Source organism: Diadema setosum, chromosome 5 (genome assembly GCF_964275005.1).
Source record: "Diadema setosum chromosome 5, eeDiaSeto1, whole genome shotgun sequence".
NCBI lineage: Eukaryota > Metazoa > Echinodermata > Echinoidea > Diadematoida > Diadematidae > Diadema > Diadema setosum.
This window is the reverse complement of record NC_092689.1, coordinates 39,554,584-39,577,396: the sequence shown is the minus strand read 5'-3', so window position 1 is coordinate 39,577,396 and position 22,813 is coordinate 39,554,584. Positions and strand designations below refer to the sequence as shown.

Below are 22,813 nucleotides of genomic sequence, written 5' to 3'. Positions count from 1 at the left end.
GTAACTTACAATAACCATCATGGATTTTGAATCATTCCTCAAATTGAAATAATACACTACACATTAAAAGGTTACTATCTCCTCCTGGCATTGCAAGCAATTTTCCAGCACACAAAGTACTCATGTTTACATCAGATAAATTCAAATTCACATGTACCTTTAATTTTACCTTGCTTTTTTTTTTTTCAATGGCACTCTGGCAATATCCATATAGTTATCTCAATAAGTTTGCTTCTATGTTTCTACTTCTGCGCTACCTCTTTGACAGAATATATTCCTGTTTACTAGATATATGGGTTCTTGCACATGGTTTAAGAGGAAAAAAGGGAAACAAGAATGCAAAGCATAGTTCTAGTGTTGATACAGCAAGTATGGCTATTGTTTAATACTCCACTTGGTGTAGTTAGTATCTTATCAGCAACAAATGCTGAGGTACTTATCTATTTGATTTAGATTCTGTCATTATAATCATACACTATAACAAAAATTCACATTGAATGCATTGACGTGAACTAGTGCATGTACTGTTTCATTACCTAGATCTTTTTTTTTTTTTTAACTGCAGAAATGCAACTCTACCACTGTCTCGCAATATCAGTTTCACAGGGAACAAAATTGAGACACCAACTTTTGCAAGTAAATTGTTGAATCAACAATAATTTCAGACTTGTGAGAATGTAAAAAAAAAAAAAAAGAGTTGGTATGTTTCAACAACAGCTGATGGAACAAGTTTGGTTCACACAGGCAAGCAAAAACAAGAGAAGAGATGATATCCCCTCATTTACTTTGGAGACAGTGGGTGAGAGGGCAAATAGGATGGGAGGGAGGGGAAGAATTCATTAAAATGTAAAATAATTGAATCGCTCAGGATATTTGACATATTGAAAAGATCATCATATACTTTATTTGGCCATATCTTATCAACTCGCCAGTGAATGTTTCTTGCTGACAGCCACTCAGAAGGACATTAGACAGCTGAATCTTCGATTCTTTCAGTCAGAGGGAAGCTGCCAAGATTCTTTCACACATCCTTTGCAGACTGTCTATGCAAAGACCTACAGCAGACCACAACTATCCATCCCTAAGGTCATGCAGTCGTCCCTGACGGCCTTCTTGCTCCCCCTCCCCCTCAGCTCAGGATGTTTCGAATCTCGCGGTGCATGTGAACGAGGAAGTCGACGTAGGAAGCCGAGGCGTTGGAGCCCTTGTCCTCCATGAGGAAGTGACGGAACCAGGGTTCGAGGGTGTCACGCTGCCGCACCAGAGTCAGCTGCAATGTTTGTGGAGGACAGAACATTAAAAGTGTTTTTCACTATCATCTGCACATCACAGGTTTCAATTCCCATTCCACTTTACAAGACTATACAGCAATGATCAGAGAATGGGGAACTACCCTTCCCAAAATGCATTTGCTTTTGTACAAGCACAACGTAGCAAAATTTCGCAAGCAGAATGATTTTTATCAAATTATGGCATTTTTCTGACCATGGCAGGCAGCTAGTTACTTGACATAGGTATGACTGTATGTGCTGGACCATCAAATGATTTTTGAGGGTCATAAAAAGACTATCAACACAGCAGTGTTTAGCAGCATAATTCAATGGCAGATAGTCTAAAAGTTGAATCAATATAGTAAACGATGCAATGCACTCCCTTTAGGTCTGAAAATAGCGCATTGATGGACTTTGACAATTGTGGGTGATAGTACATAAGATAAATGAACTTATGCACAGACTGCAATCTACATGACCCTCACGTACATGCAGTTTTGTACATCTCCAAATCAAACTTCACACACACTGTTCTGTTCATTGCAGCCATATCAGATGAATTGTGACTTACCTTGAGGTTAGAGTTTTCAATCTACATTTAAGCATAAAGTCAAGTATTTCCCACCTTCATATAACATAGATTGAGCTAAAATGTCTCAACTGCTACAAATCTCTACATTTCCACCATCTGCATAAACCAAGCGAAATGACTAGTGCTCACGGGGTACCCACCTTCATATACCTGGGCCGCTCTGCCCGAATGGCACTGATGACGGCTCGAAGCTTGCGAGAGGTTGGGTTGTCCCTCTCAAGCAGCTGCTGGGACTCGATGTTGATCTGGGCCGGCGAGTTGACACCAAAGACGCTCTGCACCCAGTCGTTGTTGACGTGTAGGCCGATCCAGAGGAAGAGCATGATGCCGTTTTCCAGAAGGTACACACCGTGGTCCTGGAAACGCTCAATGGAGCAGCGAACCGCACTGGGCAACTCCTCGCTGTTCACATCCATGTCATGCTACACGGGTACAACAAAATGGACAGGTTTCATTATGAATATGTGTGCCCTACATCTTGACTTGCTGAAAGAATCCTAAAGTAATAGCAGACTTGCTACAATTGGTTCCTTGATCTTCCCTTTGGGCAATACTGTGGATGACTTAAGGACACAACACCAAACAAACAGAAGTCTGTCACTGCCTAACCATATCTCCGCATACTTGTATCAATTCACAAAAGAAACCATTGTTTGAACTTGAACAATTACTTACAATTTTCACATTATAAACAAAACTTCTATGTATGCTAAACAAAACAATCTTAATCAGAAATTCTTCTATGTTACCAATTCACATGGTAATAGATAATGATAAGAGATCCACTTTCATGTTACATGACATCAAAAGCCTTTGTTCTAAATGCACAAAATCAGTCCAACACAGTAATCCATTAATCTCCATTAAAAAAGACTAATTGCCGCAAAAGTGAGATTAGCTGTAGAGAAAGAAAGAAATGTTTACGAGATGAATAAAAAGCATGTGGTAAAATTGGTTTCCCCTCTTTCCATAAAGTCCTCAAGCACAACAAGAGGTTCATCCCAGAGGCAATTATGGTAGACTCACCACTGGTAGGAGTCTGGGGTAGAAGTAGGCATGTGTGGAGGCCACATTCATGGAGAGTACAGTCTGCATCAGCCAGCTCCGGTCATCCGTTGTGATGTCCGTGGTGCCGCTGAAGGCATCGCTCTTGAGAACGCAGTTGATGTACAGAGGCAGCACTTTCATGCACTCCGGTAGAATAAGCTGGAGTAAAAGCAGGGAGATGCATTTACCATGCAACTTCTGTCCAGTAATAGCAAGATTGTCCTAAACCATTAACTTCATGGGCTGGCATTAACAGCATTACAGTTCAGGCCACCTTTTCTCCACATTTTTGGGAGGAGAGCACTTTGTACATTCTACATTAAATCTCAACATCATGATCATGATCAAGAGGATGACAATGATAATCATCATCATGACCATCATCACTTTTGCCATCAATCAATATAATCACCCTCACCACCACCATTATCATCACCATTACCATCACCATCAAATTGTCCTCTTCATAAATGTTACCACATTTGAAAACAAATCACTAAAATTTCAAAGGACACCAAAACCCATAAAGAAATGTGGATTGAGTGAAAGCAGCAACATTAGTAGAACACATCAGTGAAAGTTTGAGGAAAATCAGACAATCGATGCAAAAGTTATCAATTTTTAAAGTTTTGGCATTGGAACCGCTGGATGAGGAGACCACTAGAGTTCATGACGTCATGTGCGGACAACAATATAAAGAATAAATAAAGAGAATTACACAAAAATTAATTTTTCATGAAAATTAAACATTCCATAAACTTGATACCGACATATGCTAAGGGTAGTAATTATTCCCCCTGCTTTCTGAAAGCGGTTAGTCAAGCGCTCTTTCATTATGCTAGAAAAGTGAAATCATGTTTAATTTTCTTTATATTTTCTTTATAATAGTCGTCCACACATGATATCATAAACTCAAGTAGTCTCCTCATCCAGCGGCTCCAACACCAAAATTTTAAAATTTCATAACTTTTACATCGATTGTCTGATTTTTCTTAAACTTGCTCTGATGCCTTCTCCTAATATTGCTGCTTTCACTCAATCCACATTTCTCTTTAGGTTTTGGTTTCATGTACGGTATACTTCATCACCACCACCATCAAGGATGCAGCTGGTATCTCACCTGCCCATGAGAAGAGGGCGAGGCACAGTTCTTCCTGTAGCAGGCGAGAATGTTGGCACATCTACTGATCACCCCATCTCTAATGGCCTTTGGATTCGATGTGAGGACAGATCTAATGGCTGCAAATATAAGACAGAAACAACATTAACAACACTAAAAACTGATAACGACGACAAGCGCATTTCCTTAGTAAATGACACTAAAAGATGCTCATATTTCCTTAGTATATCATTAAGTTTCAATTTCCATCTTTATTTACTTAATATCTGATCATCATTAGCAACAACTAAAGAAACAGGCCACAACTGATACCACAACAATAAATTAACATTACTGATGTTTACACAAGCTTGCATCACAGCATGGGTTGACATGCATTTGTTACATCAACATGCATAGCAAGAATTCTGTGTATGTATATCTAAACATCACATACAGAGCAAAACTTGCTTGAGAACTATACAAATAATACTTTAGGCCCTCAATCTTCACTAACATAGAAAATATCAACATGCATAGCAAGATTCAAACATCCACACCTTTTCAAGTGTATGGATATCTAAACATCACATACAGAGCAAACTCACTTGAAAACTATACAAACAATACTCTAGGCCCTAAATGTTTACTAACAAAGATAATAGCTCTGACAGCTAATAAGTATCAATTCCATGTTAGGGATATCTTATTATCACAGATACATACCATGTTTGGCAAGGAAGTTGATGATGGTGTCTGTCTCACAGTTGCGGTACATGTCAGCCATTTGGGTGCAGCAGTTCAGTGACAGGTTGATGATGCGTAACCTTCGCTGGCCACTCACGCTTGTGTATAACACCGCAGTCTGGTCCAAACAAGCAACAAATAGTCACAGAAATGACAAACATACTCACACTGCCAACAGTACATTCATCAAAAAAGAAAAATTCTATCCCGGCAATCATTAAAATTGATGCAAGTCAATTTATAGAATAGTACGCCTTACTTTTATGCATACTTCATTTCATATAAACGCATATCAATGTAAGATGTTTTGACTACATATGCAACAAAGTAGAAATTGAACATCATGTCAAAGCTTTTGAAAGGAATAACTTCAAGCAATCAAACACACTTGTAGTATAAGAAATCAATGTAGAGCTTGCTCAATTCAGGCTCCTTCTCAAACTACGACATCAGTAATGATCTAACTAGCACTCACTGATTACCTTTCACATGAAGGAAGTACAGTGTGACAATTCAGACACTAAAAGCCCTTCTCACTAAAAAAAAGATTTTAAATTGTTACAACTGACAATCATAGCAGTTACCATCTAAATGATTCAACTGCTCACTGTAGAGTGATTGTCATCAACCTGCTAACAGAGTGACATCACATACTGTACTCTGTGACTGTAGGAAAGTGCTTCATGAATGGGTCTTTGTCACAGTTATGTCACACTTGGCATCACTCGCCCCATCTCACCTGGATGAACGCTCCCACGTCTTCCTGGAGCTTGTCGTCGTGCTTGATCTCCACGGTGACCGCCTTGTCCGCATCCAAGGATGCCAACTCCACGTCCGTGGTGTTGGACATGTGGAAGTTGCCGTAGAAGTCGGTCGGCCGGATGCCGGTGCTAGTGCGCACCCGCAGGACGGCATCAAAGCCCACCTCCCTGGTCAGGTTCCGGGTGAGGTCGTGGATAAATCTCTCTCCATCATTAGAAGCCTACACACATATTTGGAAAGATAGACTCAATAATAGACTCAATATACTAAACAATAAAAGGAGCCTTTCTTTGATATAGATTTGTTTTACTTGTCTTCAAAATACCAATTGTCACACAGGTAAATACATCTCACACATAATAGAGTACTAAAATAATGATGTCACAGTCTTTTGTTATAGCTTGAGTTGGACCAGGACATGGTAGCAACAATAGTGTTCGCAGACCAGGCCAGGTGAGGTTATAACCAGTTTCCGTGGCAAAGAATAGATATGACATCACACTTTAGTACTCTACGCAATCACTACACTTTCAATAAAAAATATAAACTTGCATACTCCTACCTGGAAGTAGCTGTACTTGTAGCACTGGCCGCCGGTCAGTGTGCAGACCTGTCCTATCGTGGCCACATCCACGTACGAGTTGGGGAAGAGGAACATGTCCACACTGCAGCCCTGCACCACACACTCTTGGCTAAGTTTGGTGTAGAAGTTGATTTGTGGAGAAAGGACCGTCTGTACGAGATACACCAATGAAGCAAATCCAGATGACAGTAGGCAAGGCAAATGGTATGCACATACACACACTCCATCAATTCAGAATCATTTTATACTGACAACGAAATTGATTTTGAATTCACCATGCAAGCTAATAGATGAAGGCATCACTTAAGAGGGTTTTATTACAGAAGTAACAAAAATGAATTCATGAAAGCACCACAAAGTACAGTGTATAATCGATGTATCCTCCACAATGAAATAATGCAGCTCCTTCAACTGACCAGTTATAAGAGTTTGCATTTAATGAACTTGTACCTTGTCTATTATGATTAATATTATTTGATCATGGTTTTATCAGTGCATTGATTCAGTATCAAAGTACTGACAACAGCAGTTTCAGTCACTTATAACCTGAATTCCAGTGCATGTTGGCAGACTTTGAACCAAAAGGTGTGCTTGCAGTGATTATTAATATGAAGTTGATGGTAGTGACCAAAAGTGTAACAGGAAAGAGAAAAAGACTGTGAGAGGGTCTATCTTGGCTTACCTTTTCCTTGTCAGTACCGAGGAGTTTCCTGTCATCTCTGTTCTTCAGTTTTCCGGGTCCTTCCAGGATGGCCAGGGATGAGTGGAATATTAATAGCTTCCCAGAGGCATCGGCAGCCTGAATGAGAGACAGTTTCCAAAATTCCGGTCAGAAGATGCTAATCCATTTGATTCATTTTGGAGAATCCCCCCCCCCCCCAAGATATAAGGACATCATATAAAAATACTACATTTACATACACAAGCAGCATATGGCATAAGAAACTCAGCTGAGAGTATGGTGATTGAGCTGTTTCTTGCATTTCATGAAATACTATTGAATGAGAGAGATACATATGCAGACTTCTCTTTCATCCTATGACATTACATGATAGTCTGCTAGGTCTTTGTTGAAACCAAACGCCCTTAGTGTATGACCTACAGATATTGATGTTGAATATTTGGAGGCTTGCTCACCTTAAGGGCTTCCAGACCAGCCTGAACCACTGGACCCAGCATGGATTCTGTTTCCCTCGTCTCAGCAAACATCTCTGGTATCTGGTCTAGCAGGCTGAATGAGGGTGAAGGCAAAACAGAGGAAGATTATACAACAAATAGCACTCAAAAAGCAAACTCCATGCATACATTTCTGAACAATCTGATGATATTCATCAGCATGTTAATATGAAAGGCAACATTTAAAATTACAAATTACATGTAATGTGAAGAGTACTTCAAATTAAATAGACATCATCAGAAGCAGACTTCCAACTCCAGTACTCGCTGTGTAGCTTGAACATTTCCTAATCATCTAGCATAAATGTAAAGCAAATCAATTAGCAGAAGCTATGACTGCTGTATTGCCATGAATGCCTTTCTCAGGTGTAGGCCTTGGAATAACAAAATTATAATTAGTCACTCATTTCAATGCTTCTAGTGTATACTCAAAACACTTAACTAATCAAGTACATTCTCATTTGTTATCAAATGTTGTTTGGGTAAATGTTATTTGATGTTTGAGTTCAAAATGATGTCTAGATGTCAATGTTGAAGTCATGTAGACTTACCTTTCGATAACAGCCCTCGACTCAGATAGCTGCACCAGGAAACCGTCAAGCAGTGGCATGAAGACGTCATTGATGTCTGACACAACCAGCATTTGTGGCTGGGCGAGGGCGCTGTTCACATTATAGAAATGCAGTGTTGTGTCGTAGGTCACAAACCCAACCCGGATGCTGGACTCCTGAGCTCCATGCTCCCTGAATACACAAACCAAGAGCAGCAATACACAGGCTAATTGTCAGCATCAACACCATGGACAATGATATCACCCAGAAGTTTTTGACAAAGCAAATGCAAGAGAAAATTCTGCCATTTAAAGTTTGGAAGGACCATGCATGAGAACTGAAAGACAGCCTTGTGCTGGCAGATGCATTTCATTTACAAATCAAGTGATATGTCAGCAGCTTGTTGCTGTATATGTCAGGCTGCACTCAACAATAACATTGTGGCTACTGATATAAGAATTGTCTAATAACACATCATACTATCATTAACAATGGGTTCAGAGTCCTGGAATACAGTGAAAAACATTACAGTACAGTCACCTCGGTGGAAATCGATCTTGACAGGACTGAGGAAAACTGCATCGATGTAGGTAACATTTGATTTCCGCATGTACGAAGGAATAATACATATAAGGCTTTGAATGTAAATAGAGCCTTTTCGTTTTCATCAACTAAACCGATTATTCGATATATGCGCCATGGACATAAGCAGAGATGACTGTACCCTGATACGACAGTCATGGTATAAATCTGGGAAACTATGCGTATATGAGGAAGTGATCTTTTCTGAGAGGGTTGCTCCCACAGAGCACAGATAGAGGGTAGGGAATCTCTAGCCCAGCCAGAGTACTGGGTGATACAATACAGCTGGATAACCCTCTGGGATAGCTGGGTTATTCTCACCTTGGTAGCTGATCCAGCAGTGTCTTGAGTTCCTGACAAAGAAGATTGACCATGCCAGTCTTCACACTTTGGTATGTGACATCAATCATGAAGATGTATGCTGGGGGCGGAGGCAGCTTGTTATTCTACAAAGAAAAGAGAAAAGACAGAGCATTACTATAAAATACTTGGCATCTTGCAAAATTCACCACATTCTTAAGGAAACGTTCATAGCATCTCATCTGTACTTAACATTTCATATTTGAAGAACTGGTTCAGGAGCATCAAACTCATCTACCTATACCGGCATTCATAAATGTTACTCTTCAATGACAAAATCATATACCAAATCAAATGATGAACATAATTGGCAACCACATAATCAGATGGACAAGATCCAATTGAGGCTTGAAGCAATACGTGCGGTTGACCCTTCACTGAAAACTGTCAAGTTTAGATGAGTGAACAGCACTGTGAAATACTCACTTTACAGTAATCAGTCGTTGCAAGGAATTCAAATGTACCCAGTGACAGTTCAGGTCTCTCATACATATCCACTCTTTTACCCATGTGGTCAAGCGGCTGGAAGAATTCGGGTGGAACTGAAATGTTAAACAAATATATCAGGATTTACAAGTTATCTCAAAGAGCATTTAACTACAAAGGCAAGTAGCTTTACAATAAATTTAGTATATGAAAGCAAAATCATACAGTGTCAGCAAAACTGGACATGTATTAGGAAGTGTACAAACATTTTGAGTGTCACTGAGTCATCTAATATGGAATCATTTTCAGACCTCAGATTGGCTGTCTTTGTCAAATGACTTTGATTTTTTTTTTTTAATTCTTCTCCATTTTGGTATACAAGACAACAGTATCATTTTGATGCAAAGTTCTAAATGAGCATTATGGTAAAAGGATTAAATTTCACATTTCAACCTTGAGCTCAAAAAGCAACTAATCACAAAGCATTCAGTTTGGTTCAAATACTTAGTAAAACTAGGAATACTTGCTCCATTCATTTTTAGGGATTGCAATGGTCAAAAAGTGGTTCTCAACTTAAAAGGGTAATGACAGGTTACTATCCGTAACATCCCATAAAACATAAATGGAAAAATCAATTGCATTATTTCATTTTCTTTAACCCCTCAATTAGCAATTTAGTTTGCCTGAATAAGAAGGCCAATATGTGAGACACCAAAACATTGGCACACAGGTTTGTAGCCAATATGGAGCAGGTAAGACAGGGGTTAACCTTGAATCTGTGGCTGCTATGAACAGTGAAATATGGTCCTTTCAAGACAAATTAAGTCACCACTGGATGCATTATACAGGTGGCCACTATATGCAAGGTATGTACCACACAATTTTTCAAACAGAGAGTTTGTAGTGACCATAGAATGCAGGTGACACCTCAGACAAGTCTGAGACGAGTTTGACTGCTGTACATATTGGTTAGACCTAGTTTGCTATAATGAGTATGATTTGCTCTTGGAGCAAGAAAACCTTGTATCTCAAAAATATCAAATGTTTAGGAGAGGGGAAAAACATGGCAGCCAATACAACAAATGGGATTGCATTTCCTTTGACATGCCCTGGTGGATGCATTTTGGGGTTAAGACAGCGAGGATTTGGACAGGACATCACACAACTGATTATCTGACAATTAATCCAAATAAGTGATTTTCTCCAAAATTTGAGATACAAGGTCTTGTCATTGTAACGACAAAATAAATGAAAACTAAAATGTAGTGGCCCATCTAGTGTTCACTCTTATAATGGAAAGATCTCTATGCTGAATACTTACCTTCTGTGAGGCCACCACAGAAGGCACATTGGAACCGTCTGCCGCCCTCTACAAACTGCATGAAGGGACACATGTAGGCTTTACACCGAATACACCTCACAGGGCCATTGGGTCCATGGTCGACAATAGGAGGGGGATTCTGGGAATAAAACACAGGACAGTAAGTGGGATGCATATATTTTTTCTTTTTCTGCTGCTGACAGATTTCTGAAGAGAATAGTTATACATTTATCTGTACAGTCTGAAAACTGTTTACAACAAATTTGTTTATCAGTCCCCTTTGCAATTTACTATTAGTGGAGCGGCATAGCCGAACAATTGTGCATTTTGTGATAAAAGCACCAAATTTCGTACACAGGTTGACAATCACATTCAGATTAAATTTAGATATTGGGCCATTGTAACTAGCGCCCTCAACGGCCATGGCACCCATTTTTCAAAATGGCTGCCATAAATGCCATGTTTTCGTAAAATTTGCTAATTTTAGGAGAGAAAAGTCAATAAGATTTTGGCTAGAAATGGAAAAGTACATTCAAAATAAATCTAGATATCGGGCCATCAGAAATAGCGCCCTCAACGGCCATGGCAGTCATTTTTCAAAATGGCCGCCATAAATGTCATTTTTTCTAAATATTTGCTAACTTCAGAAGAGAAAGCCAGTAAGATTTTGCAAATAAGTGGGAAATTACATTCAAAATGAATATTTGGCCATTGTTAATTATGCCCTCAACGCCCTCAACGTCCATGACAGCCATTTTTCAAAATGGCTGTCTAATGTGCCACTTCTTCGATGATTTTGCAAATTTCAGAAGGGAAAAGTTAATAAGATTTTGCCCCTAAATGTTAATTACATTCAAAATTAATCTAGATATTGGGCCATCGGAAATTGCGCCCTCAACGGCCATGGTAGCCATTTTTTTCAAAATGGCCGCCATAAATGCCATTTTTGTTAAAAAATGCAAATTTCAGAAGGGAAAGCCATTTTTTTTTTCTTTTTTGCAAACAAGCGGGAAATTGCATCCAAAATAAATCCAGATATTGGGCAATTGAAAATTGCGCTCTCAATGGCTATGGCAACCATTTTTTTTTTTTAAATGGGCACCATAAGTGCCACTTTTTCATCAGGAATTTTATTTTCAAAAGGAAAAGTCAATGAAATTTTGGTTATAAATGGGAAATGACATTTAGAATAAATTTCGATATTGGACCATCGGAAATTGCCCCCTCAACGGTCATGACAGCCATTTTTCAAAATGACCGCCATAAATGCTATACTTTCGAAAAGATCTACTAAAATTAGAAGGGAAAGGCAATGAGATTTTGCAAACAGGTGGGAAATTACATTCAAAAGTAAACTTATTGGGCCATTGCAAATTGCCCCCTCAACGGCCATTCCAGCCATTTTTCAAAATGGCTACCATGAATGTTTTTTTTTTTCGTAAAGTGTTGCAGACGTCAATCAGAATTTCTACAAAGGTGCAAAATTGCATTCAAACTGAATTTGATAATAAGCCATCCAAAAGTGCACCCTCAAAACAGTTTCAAAACAGCTGCCATGGATGCCCCCCCCCCCTTTTTTTTTTTGCAAAAAAAAATTGCTGATGTCAATAAGATTTTGCAAACAAGTTGAAAATTATGCTCAAAAATGAATTTAAGTATGAGGTCTTCTTAGAAGGCGCCCTCAAGGGCCGTGATGACCGCCATGGATGTCTGCTCCTTTTTTTTTTTTTTCTTTTTGGAAAGATTACAAATGGCACCATCAACGACCATGGCAGCCATTTTCCAAATGACCACTATAGATGGTATCTATTTCTTGAAAATATTATGATACTGCCAGAAGAAAACAATAAAATTTCTTTTGCAAATTGACAAAGGACATTCAAATAAATTCAAGTTTGAATTTGAATCTAATTTTAAATGAAGATATTGAGTCACCATATAAACATCGTCCCCAGCTCTTTGTCAAAATGGCTTCCACACACTCCTTTTTTATTTGCTTATTCCAGAAGGAGAAAGCAATAGAATACTGCTAAACAGCCATTATATCTAATGCAATCTGGTGTTCAAAGAAATTTATATTTAAAAAAAGGTTTCATTGATGGGTTAGTTCTAAATTCATGTTTCAGTTAAGTTCTAATTGCAGTGTTTCGCGTGTGACGGCTAACAGTATGGATATCAAAGGTATGTGTTTTTATGGAAGCATAGCAAGTAAATTAACTTTTTTTCGTGCAATGAAAGGCTATTTTTTTTCGTATCTGTCTTAAGAATATTTAGGAAGTTACATTTTAGAATAGATACACGTCATATAGTCCCATATATTCAATGATATGTTGTTGTTGTTTTAAAGAACGAAAGGAGAGAGAGAGAAAATGGGGCCCTAAACAAATAATTTGCCCCAGAATGATATGGTGTTACTGTCAAAGTTAATACATGCCGTCATTATCCCTAGATATTCATATTACTCTTTTTCGGAGTTTTTTCATGTTTGCCACCTAAAATATGCATTCATCATTGGTGAGATATACTCGCGAAGCATTTGCCTCGTTTAATTTAGATGTCCCTCAAATGATTTCTTTAGCACCATATTTCAGATTACATAATGTCTCGTGAGTATTGTACTTTCTTCTTCTGAAGTTAAGCAAATTTTTAAGACAAAAAAGTAAAGTGTATTGTAGCCATTTTGACAAATAGCTTTACAAATAGCCATTGAGAACACAGCTTATGATTGCTCAATGTCTAAACTTCTTTGTATGTAATTGTCAACTTGCGCAAAAAAAAAAAAAAAAAATGTTTATTGTCTTCTTCCGGCATTAGGACATCTTCATAAAAGAAAAATGGCATCTATGACAGCCATTTTGAAAAATGGCTGCAATTACCGTTATTAGCAATTTTTTTTTTCTTCTTGAAATTTTGCGAAGGAATAATATCTAGAGTTAATGCAATCTAGATATATTGTTTGATTTTTAACGTGATTTTCAATTTATGGGACACATTTGTTGACTTTTCTTTCTGAAACTACCATTTTTTAAAACAAAAAGGATTATGACAATGGCAGCCATTTTGGAATATGGCGGCCATGGCCGTTGACGGCAGTATTATAATAATCTAATACAAATATTTATTTCAAATATAATTTTCGAATTGTGTGTAAAATATTATTGATTTTTCCTTTTGGAATTAGTAAATTCAGAGAAAAAGGTTGTATTTATGGCAGCCAATTTCAAACATGGCCGCCATTGTCGTTGAGGGCGCAATTTGAGATGGCCCAACATCTAAATTTATTTTAAATGTTGTGTCCCACTCGTTTGCAAAATCTAATTGATTTTCCCTTCTGAAATTTGTAAAATTTTATGAAAACTGGCATTCATGGCGGCCATTTTGAAAAACTGGCTGCCATGGCTGTTGAGGGCGCAATTTGCGATGGCCCAATATCTAAATTTATTTTGAATGTTATTTCCCACTCGTTTGCAAAATCTTATTGATTTTCCCTTCTGAAATTTGTAAAATTTTACGAAAACGGGCATTTATGGCGGCCATTTTGAAAAATCCCTGCCATGGCCGTTGAGGGCGCAATTTGCGATGGCCCAATATCTGAATTTATTTTGAATGATATTTCCGACACGGTTGCAAAACCTTATTGATTTTCCCTTCTGAAATTTGTACATTTTTATGCAAAATGACATTTATGGCGGCCATTTTGAAAAAAAATACCTGCTATGGCCGTTGAGGGCGCTATTTACGATGGCCCAATATCTGAATTTACTTTGAATGATATTTCCGACATGGTTGCAAAATCTAATTGATTTTCCCTTCTGAAATTTGTACATTTTTATGAAAATTGGCATTTATGGTGGCCATTTTTGAAAACTGGCTGCCATGGCCGTTGAGGGCGCAATTTGCGATGGCCCAATATCTAAATTTATTTTGAATGTTATTTCCCACTCGTTTGCAAAATCTTACTGATTTTCACTTCTGAAATTTTTATTTTTTTGCGAAAAAAGGCATTTATGGCGGCCATTTTGAAAAATGGCTGCCATGGCCATTGAGGGCGCAATTTGTGGTGGCCCAATATCTAAATTTATTTTAAATGTTATTTCCCACTCGTTTGCAAAATCTTATTGATTTTCCCTACTGAAATTTGTAAATTTTTACGAAATATGACATTTATGGCGGCCATTTTGAAAAATGGCTGCCATGGCCGCTGAGGGCGCTATTTATGATGGCCCAATATCTGAATTTATTTGAATTGTCATTGTCAACATGTGTGCGAAATTTGGTGCTTTTATCATAAAATGCACAATTCCTCTAATTTTTCAAGCTATGCCGCTCCACTATATATAATGGCCTGCAACAGTGTGATGAACATTTGAGGCTTATTCATTTTCAAGCATATTACATGAGATAATGATTGTTCTTCCACAGGCAACTGCAGCTGGAACAAGTAAAATTCTCAGCATATGAATTTTAATATAACCACTCATGGATTTCATTGACATGAGCTACTGCGATATTCCAAAACAGACAGTTAATAACTTTCACCACAAGGCCAGAACATTTCTGTGGATGGGAAAGGGCTGTAAGATGGCACAAAGTGCCACGAGCTAAAATTCTAAATCCAAAGGATCTTATGAACACTTATGTAGATCCCTTGAAATTTGATGCAACATCCATATCTGATGTTAGATGTGTGTAGTTTGTTAATTCCCCATACAATTGGTTTTCATATACGAACAGTATGCTAGGGACTGTTATGACATTTAGGGTTAAGTTTTATGACACACTTGTAAAAACCTGAGGTTCAGTTTTTGGAACTAGTGTGATATTTTACGTTTTTGAGGCCTGGCTGCTCTTAATTCATAACTTGTTGATACAGTTTGCAGACTATGCTAGCCACGCGAAGCAAATCCAATGGGTCAGTGTCAGTTCCCTGTTTTGTGCGGCTAGTACTGTTTTTTGTTTTGCTTTGTTCTCTTCTTTTGTTTTGTTTTGTTTTGTGTTTTTTTAAACCAGGCAAGAAGCACAACATTTAGGTTTCTACCACTGGTGTAACAACTATGCATGGACACTTGGGCATTCACCCCTGGTGGACATACTCTCAAAAGTAACTCCACATTGGTAGACACTTACTTCATTATTGATGAGCTGAGCAAATGGTGAGATGACGACTCCAATTGGTATCTGTGACTGCTTGACAAGGTCTTGAGTACATGGAATGCTATACATGGTGCTCCGCATAAACCTGGGGCTGCAATTTCCTGCAATATATTAAAGCAATCCATTAACTTTATGAACGGCAACAAAAATGAAATTGCCAGCATATCTCAGAAGTATCTGAAAAAAAGAAGCACAATTACTGTAAGATGGGTAGCATATTCTCTTCATTTCTCATTAAATTAACATGACAAATGACCTAATATTTTTTCTGAATACAAAGGAAAGCACACATTTAGATCTTTCAAGGATTCAAAACTTATCGACCTTCCAGTCTGAGTTTAACAATGCACCTTTTTGCCAACAGGCAAGCGCTGGATATTCAGATATAATATTATAAAGCCTGAATATCTTTCAGATAATACTGTCAAATAAAACATTGCAATCAGTGGACAAAACAATGAATTGAAACACTTACCTTGATCAATGACTTGAAAGTCAGTGGTTATTAAGGGTGGGACTTGACCTCTCAGGTTTGTTATGAACTGTTGACCACCTCTGTTTTTCCTGTCATCCTCAATGACTTGAATCTGCAACGAGCAAATGTGTGTGTACAAAAACAATTCAATAATGAAACCAAGCACAATGGTTTAATGCTGTTGCCCTTTAAGAGAATAATATAAACATTCTCCATCTCATCCATAAAAATGACATCTTAACATAACTAAGTACCTGATATGAAACAGGCACTCACTCACCTTTGCCGAGTGAAATGAAACAATTCCTTGACAGTCATTTTGAATTACATTGATTATAACTGACAGCCCATGACAAGTTTATAATGCACATCTTCCATATATCATTAAACACATGTGACTTATTTTAAGTTTAACATCATGTAACACTGAATACCATAGGAGGGGCGCTGCCTCTCTGGCTAAAACTTCAAGGAATCTAGAATATGATCGACATTATAATATTCTCATCCTGCTATGTTCCGACACCAGAAGCTGAAGTAGTGACATTGCTCTTCCTTTTCAGATCTTTCCACTGCCTCTCTATTGGGAGTTACACATGTACAAGCTCATGGATGACTAAAACCATGAAGACTAGATCAAGACTGAAAATCATTTACTCATAATGCACAATCATCTTCATCTACACAATCAGTGCATATATACATTTTACACATACAATTGTGATCCCAGTATCAAAATTTTATAAAGCAATGATAACAATAAACGGGATGAAAATAATAGCACATTCTTTGAAGTACTGATTCAGTAAAGAGATCCACAATGCATACTTTGTCACGATTAAGAAGACAACAAATAATCATGCCATGGGTAACCTTTATAGTACAGAGGCCCATCTGCAGCACAAAGCACTTACTGCACTAGGCATCTGATCTGGATCTAGCCTTTTGGGGGCTGGCTGTGCCTGGGGCTGGGGTTGCATGCTGCCTGGTTGGCCATAGCCTGCCCCTCCGGGCGGGGGCATTCCCATTCCTCCGGCACCAGGTGGAGGGCCACTTGGTAGGTAACCTGGTTGAGCTCCTGTCCCCGGAGGCGTGGTCGGTGGGGTAATACTTGATCCCATAGGGGGAGGACCACCTGATCCATAAGGAGGCATTCCACTCACACCTGGTGGACCCCCACCCGGTGGAAGAGGTCCACCCGCCATACTTGTGGGAGGACCATAGTTTGACGATGGTGGAGGTGCTCCAGCATAACTTGACAAGGGTGGTGCATTTCCATAGCTTGTAGGTGGTGCATTTGAGTAATTAGTTTGAGGTGCACCTGAGTAAGCATTTGGAGGGGGTGCCTGGTAGCCACCTTGACTGGATGGAGGGGGCTGGTTGAGAGGAGGGCCTCCGTATCCTGGTCCTTGCTGGCTGCCTGGAAACGCACTGGTTGGAACTTGACCACCCTGCATGACATAGTTTCAAAATGACATTTTTTAATGTTTGTGCTCAAAAGAAACTAATCATCGACACTTATTTTCCTCATAATTTAATCATCTTACATGTTTTCCTACAGCTAAAGGACACGAAACTTAAATAAGAGTTACATAAATCCTAGAATATCACATCACAGACATTACTGGTTAGGTTTCTGTATATCAAGTTTTGTAATGCAGTACAGTCAACCATGCCTAAGTCAAATTTGTTTGGACTGAAGAAACAGCTTTGATGTTGATAAAGACTTACAGAAAATTCGACTTTTAAGAGATTAAAAACAATAGAATATAAAGAGAGGACTTGAAAAGACCTTTGGCTTAAGCAATTATTTGATTTACATGAGGTTGACTTAAGCAAAGTTGACTGCATACCCTATTTTGTCGATGGTGTTGATAAAGACATTGAAAGTGAGGACTGAGAACACATCAGCATACCTTGTCACAGTTCAGTTATATTCCACACTCATGATTTGTAAGCATAATAAAGACAAAATATAGCTGTCTTTGGATGGAATGTGGCGTAGATTTCTTCCCGCAAGTAAAATACTTTGCATCAACACTTTCCTCTTGACATCACACATTCCATTTTGCTTTGTATGAACACCACATATCAGAAAAGTATCAAATCTGACGGAACTGCTGATCAATGTAATAGAAAAGCAGTTGGCAACATTTCTTAGCGGAAAACTCCTCTGATATCTGGATTGCCATAAAAAAAAATTTAAACGCATGACATTAAAGCCACAATGTAATTAGCAGAATAATAAGAATCATTTCCTCTATTGTCTATGCATGTTGGTGTAAAAATGTTTTTCTGATTAAGTAGGCTCTACGCCAGAAGCAAATTTCATCTCTGCTCCTGTTTCACATGAGACTAGGGAAGTATCAGCCCTAATTTGAACAATTCTGATATAAAACAAATAGAAAAACCCTCATTCATTCTCATAATTAATGGGGAAACAGTTTAGCCAAACAAATGCACAATGTTTCCACAGTACTCAGTGTACTCTACAGGTAAAATTTTGTTTTGAAACTGGCAGTATGTACAAGGCCAAGAAGGCCAAGTGTGAATTGAAAGCAACATGCCTGCGAAAAGTATTCACTTGGGAAAAAAAATCTAAATGAAGGAAAAACAAAAACGATGTATATGGAAATATAAAAATAAGCCATATGCTTCTCTTCAGAGCATTTTTATCAAAGCCAGATGTATTATTTGACAAATTGACTGCCACAGCATGAAGAAAGCACTTGTCACATGCTAAGCACTTGTCACATGCTAAGCACATCCACCTGCTAATAGGTCTACTGAAAGGTCATAAGTCATAAAATGTCCCATGCCTATATCACTACAGCATGGCAGAATCACCATGAAATTTCTCCAAGCGGCAATGTTGGCCGTGATGATTTTTGCTTTGATGTGCTCCTACTCACATCTGAAGCAGTCTTTCCAAGTAGATAATAATAGAAAATAAGTCTTCATAAGTTATTGCACAATTGAAAACCTATAAAGAAAAAATGACATTGCTGCGGCAGTATTAGATGGAAAATCGCACTTTGCGTGAGACAACATAAGCAGTCAGGTCAACATACCATGTTGTAGCCGGGTTGTTGTGCCCCTCTGGATACACTCATTGCTGACATCTTATTAGTGACATCCTTCATGGGCGGGGCACCCCCAGACATGGGTGGGGCTCCAGGCTGGTAGAATCCTGGCTGTGAGCTGGACACTGGTGGTCTGGAGGTAGATACATTGCACAAAGAGAATATTAACGAATATATAGAGTACAGATTTTGTACCACAGAATCTTTGTTGCTACAAGTGATATATTGTACGGTTCCATGGCATTTGCTCCTGCGACAATTGGTCTCATGAAATATCTGCACACTAAGCCAAACATAAAACCTACCCACAAATATAATTCTAACCCTAATCCTAATCCTCACTTCAAACTAAACCTAAAACCTGATCACAACCCTAAACCTAACCCTAAGTCTGTGGAGAAACTAAGACCGAAGCAAATGTCACACACGGGCAAATGATGTGCCACCAAGTGATACTGCTTGAAACTGCCATTGCACTGGGTTTTGGTTTCCTGTGTGTTTTTTGAAGATGGAGAATAATTTGTCCAAAGAAAAACTGGAATACCTGGTAGTTGAGGTATATCTATATACATTAAACACAGAGTTAAGACCATTTGAATGCCAGGATGTCACCCGACACAGTATCTCATGAAAACATCTGAATTGTCTTATTCGTCATGTGACCACCGTGGTAATTCATCATACAGCTCATGTAGTGTGCACAATTCAACACTGAAACATGACTGTCACTGATAATGAATCAAAATGCTGAATTCCTTTGTCATGAAAAGTAAAAGACTCTCCTCTGATTAAATATGTTTTCTCAACGATACTATCAATCAACTGTTATGACACTGATGTTCCATTCAGTGCATGACTCTACATAAAACCATTTTTTCTTTCTTTTCGTTTTCTCTCAGGCCTTTGATTAGGACCATTAAGTGTCTGTTGGTCCTGTTCATGCATTTTGAAGAACAACAGTAATTAGATTTTGCTTCAAATTGAATACCTACCTGTTTGGCATTCCATAGCTCCCAGGAAGATTCTGCGAGGCCTGTCCCTGTGGTGGTTGTCCTCCCATGGGCGGACCTTGTCCCCCTTGCATTTGTCCCGGTGGTGGCCCTCTTGGACCACCAGATGAGTATCCACCCATCGGCTGCTTAGGTTGGCCATATTGATTGGACATGGGAGCCGAACCCTGGCCAGACGGCCCATTCAAGGCAGGACCACCGGCACCCTGCGGGTATTGCTGTCTCCCTTCACCATATCCTCCATACTGGGGCTTGTTGGTTGGAGGGATACCACCACCCACTGGGGGTGGGGCTGAAGAGACTGGAGGACCAGGCTGGTTGTTGTAGTTGTTGTATGCATTGGGCTGAGCCTGACTGGAAGGTGGGCCATAGGGATTATATGGCGACTGCTGGTAGCCTCCGCTTGGAGGCTGGTTCATGTAGCTCATCTTTGACAGAACTAAACCGCCTGTGGACAGCTCTCAGTTGGGGTCTACAAATAGAGAAAGTGAAACACAAATACAAAAAGAATAAGGTGATTGAAATATATTACTTACCTTCTACATTTCCATATAAAGGTCTCTTATTAACCAAGTACATGTATATCTGGTCTCACCATGAAAGTTAAACCTCAATTCATATACAATACAAATTTTAACCTGAAGTAAACAATAAGATACAATGTGATTATTGTGATTTACTGATTTGGTTGGCATCATATAAGACTCTTTATTAAGAGTATCACAATGCAATGTATTTGCCAATCCATTTTACATGTTTTAATGGTTGCCAGCTGACACACACTCATTGAGGTCACAAAGTACACTTGCAATCCCCACCAAATAAGGTCTAGATCTATATCAGACTTGTAGAGATTTTGTGTTTGATATTCCAGACTCAGTGATACGATGCAATTAACTCCGCAATAAGATGCAAAACCATTTGGATTCGCAATAGCCATCAAATTCAAAGCATTGAGTGTGAGAAGCGAAGGACAAAAAATCTTAAAAGTTCACCTCGGATCCGCATATCCCCCTTATTTTACCACAAAATCCTTGAAATTCTACATCATCTAATTAATGACAGTCTACCATGTAGTAAGTAGGTGTTGCGTCCGGTAGATCTAGAGGTAGAGTAACCCCAGCGCGGGGGACTGTTTTAACCAGTAACACACAGTATGTGTTGGGGTCGCTGGTATGGTGCGGTTGGAGGTAACCAATATGTTAGAGTTCTATTCACATTATTATTCCGTGTACCCACATAACTTAGTCTTGGCTATTCGTGATATATATCGGCCCCCTCTTGTTCTGGGCGTGCGTCTTCACTAGATATGTGCAAAGGTTGAAAGCAGTCACCGGCTTATACACAGCCCAGTCGCTGTAAAATAGCACTGCGTACTAACAGCGTCTGGTCGGGCTAGTTATATCACCAGCTATGACGAAATGAATGGCGGTGAATGGAGTGGTGGACTATTTCACGATAATGCCCATTCTAACTGGTGATAACAATGCAAAAACACAGCCTGTCAACAGATTTTGATACATGCTTGCATCAACAAATGGAAATGAGAATGAATTGAAAACACCTTCTAACTGTTAGAAGTACATCATTTCGTTCTATGAATGCCAAACCACGACCTGGTGAATGCATTCACAGTAAACTACACTTTTAAGTTTCACTCTCCCTTCCCCAACTTTTTTGTCACAGTTCAGTCTAACGTTTTATGTCCGCTTCGTGGAATCATTCATGGTTGCATGCAACAGTCACACACACCTTGAACACGTAACGGGAATATATCGCACTACTGCACTGCTATGCCTATACTACCTGCTCTTCACTGCACTGCTAGCCGCTCGACCGGCTACTTACCACACAGCTGGACACTCACATGGAGCTCTGTGAGAGGTGTAGAATAGGTTTATAACTGAACTCAAGTAACTGGTAATCGCGTACGCCCTAGCTGTGTTAACTTGCAGAAAGTGGGGTTCTCTACAAAATCTTAACAACAGGTTTTGAAGTATAAAGCGATGCCAGAATACGTCTACAATGGTTCAACTGTCAAAACACTCACCTCACAGAATACGGAAATTCGGCGTATTCTCTGCGGCAATCAGTACGGTGTGTATGCCACGTATGGTAACCAGTCTGTGACCTCGGTCATCGCACATGCGTGTCGTGGCCACGTCACCTCGACCAACGTAGTCTATTCCAAAGAGATTTTTCTCCTGGGGAAAATCTCTTTGGTCTATTCACAGACTATGGGACAGGGGTGTAAGCAGGTGACATGACAACACAATGTATCAGCGAAGTTCATCACATTGCACAATGATGCTCATCATGATATTCCACTATTATTCAACGCTCAAAATTAAAACTTGAATATGTGTCAATACATAGCCGTTGTCCCTAACAAAGTATGTTTCTTTTCCTATTTCAGACTGGACATGTCATCAGCAGTGCTCTCGACAGACAACACTTTTCTGTGTCAGGGATCGAGGCAGAAAACAGCGTGATAGTGGAGGTTGAATTTATAGCATGCCGTGGCTTTGACAGATTGGCCAGATGTTCCAGGGAAATGGAGGGAAAATCAGTTGC

The 22,813-nt window shown here is 39.0% G+C and overlaps 1 protein-coding gene across 1 annotated transcript; it reads right to left on the bottom strand.

The window, feature by feature from the left end:
* Positions 1-696: 696 nt before the first annotated feature.
* Positions 697-22,343, bottom strand: LOC140228706 (protein transport protein Sec24C-like). Its single transcript, XM_072308981.1, has 19 exons — positions 22,290-22,343; positions 20,222-20,711; positions 19,218-19,362; positions 17,061-17,597; positions 16,147-16,258; positions 15,645-15,772; positions 10,518-10,656; positions 9,197-9,312; positions 8,732-8,856; positions 7,829-8,020; positions 7,239-7,332; positions 6,784-6,900; positions 6,081-6,251; positions 5,496-5,738; positions 4,736-4,874; positions 4,031-4,149; positions 2,890-3,069; positions 2,004-2,285; positions 697-1,270 (listed from the first exon to the last, which is right to left on the bottom strand). The coding sequence occupies exons 2-19, from the start codon at positions 20,665-20,667 to the stop codon at positions 1,130-1,132; spliced, it is 3,426 nt and encodes a 1,141-aa protein (XP_072165082.1). The 5' UTR covers positions 20,668-20,711; positions 22,290-22,343; the 3' UTR covers positions 697-1,129.
* Positions 22,344-22,813: the final 470 nt, after the last annotated feature.

Bases quoted from the DNA above. Each gene is read 5' to 3' on its own strand.
- LOC140228706 (XM_072308981.1), bottom strand. From the start codon at position 20,667: ATGAGCTACATGAACCAGCCTCCAAGCGGAGGCTACCAGCAGTCGCCA. The intron at 3,070-4,030 runs GTGAGATACCAG...CTTTTACTCCAG, and splicing joins CGCCCTCTTCTCATGGGCAG to CTTATTCTACCGGAGTGCAT. The intron at 1,271-2,003 runs GTGGGTACCCCG...CAAACATTGCAG, and splicing joins AGCGGCCCAGGTATATGAAG to CTGACTCTGGTGCGGCAGCG.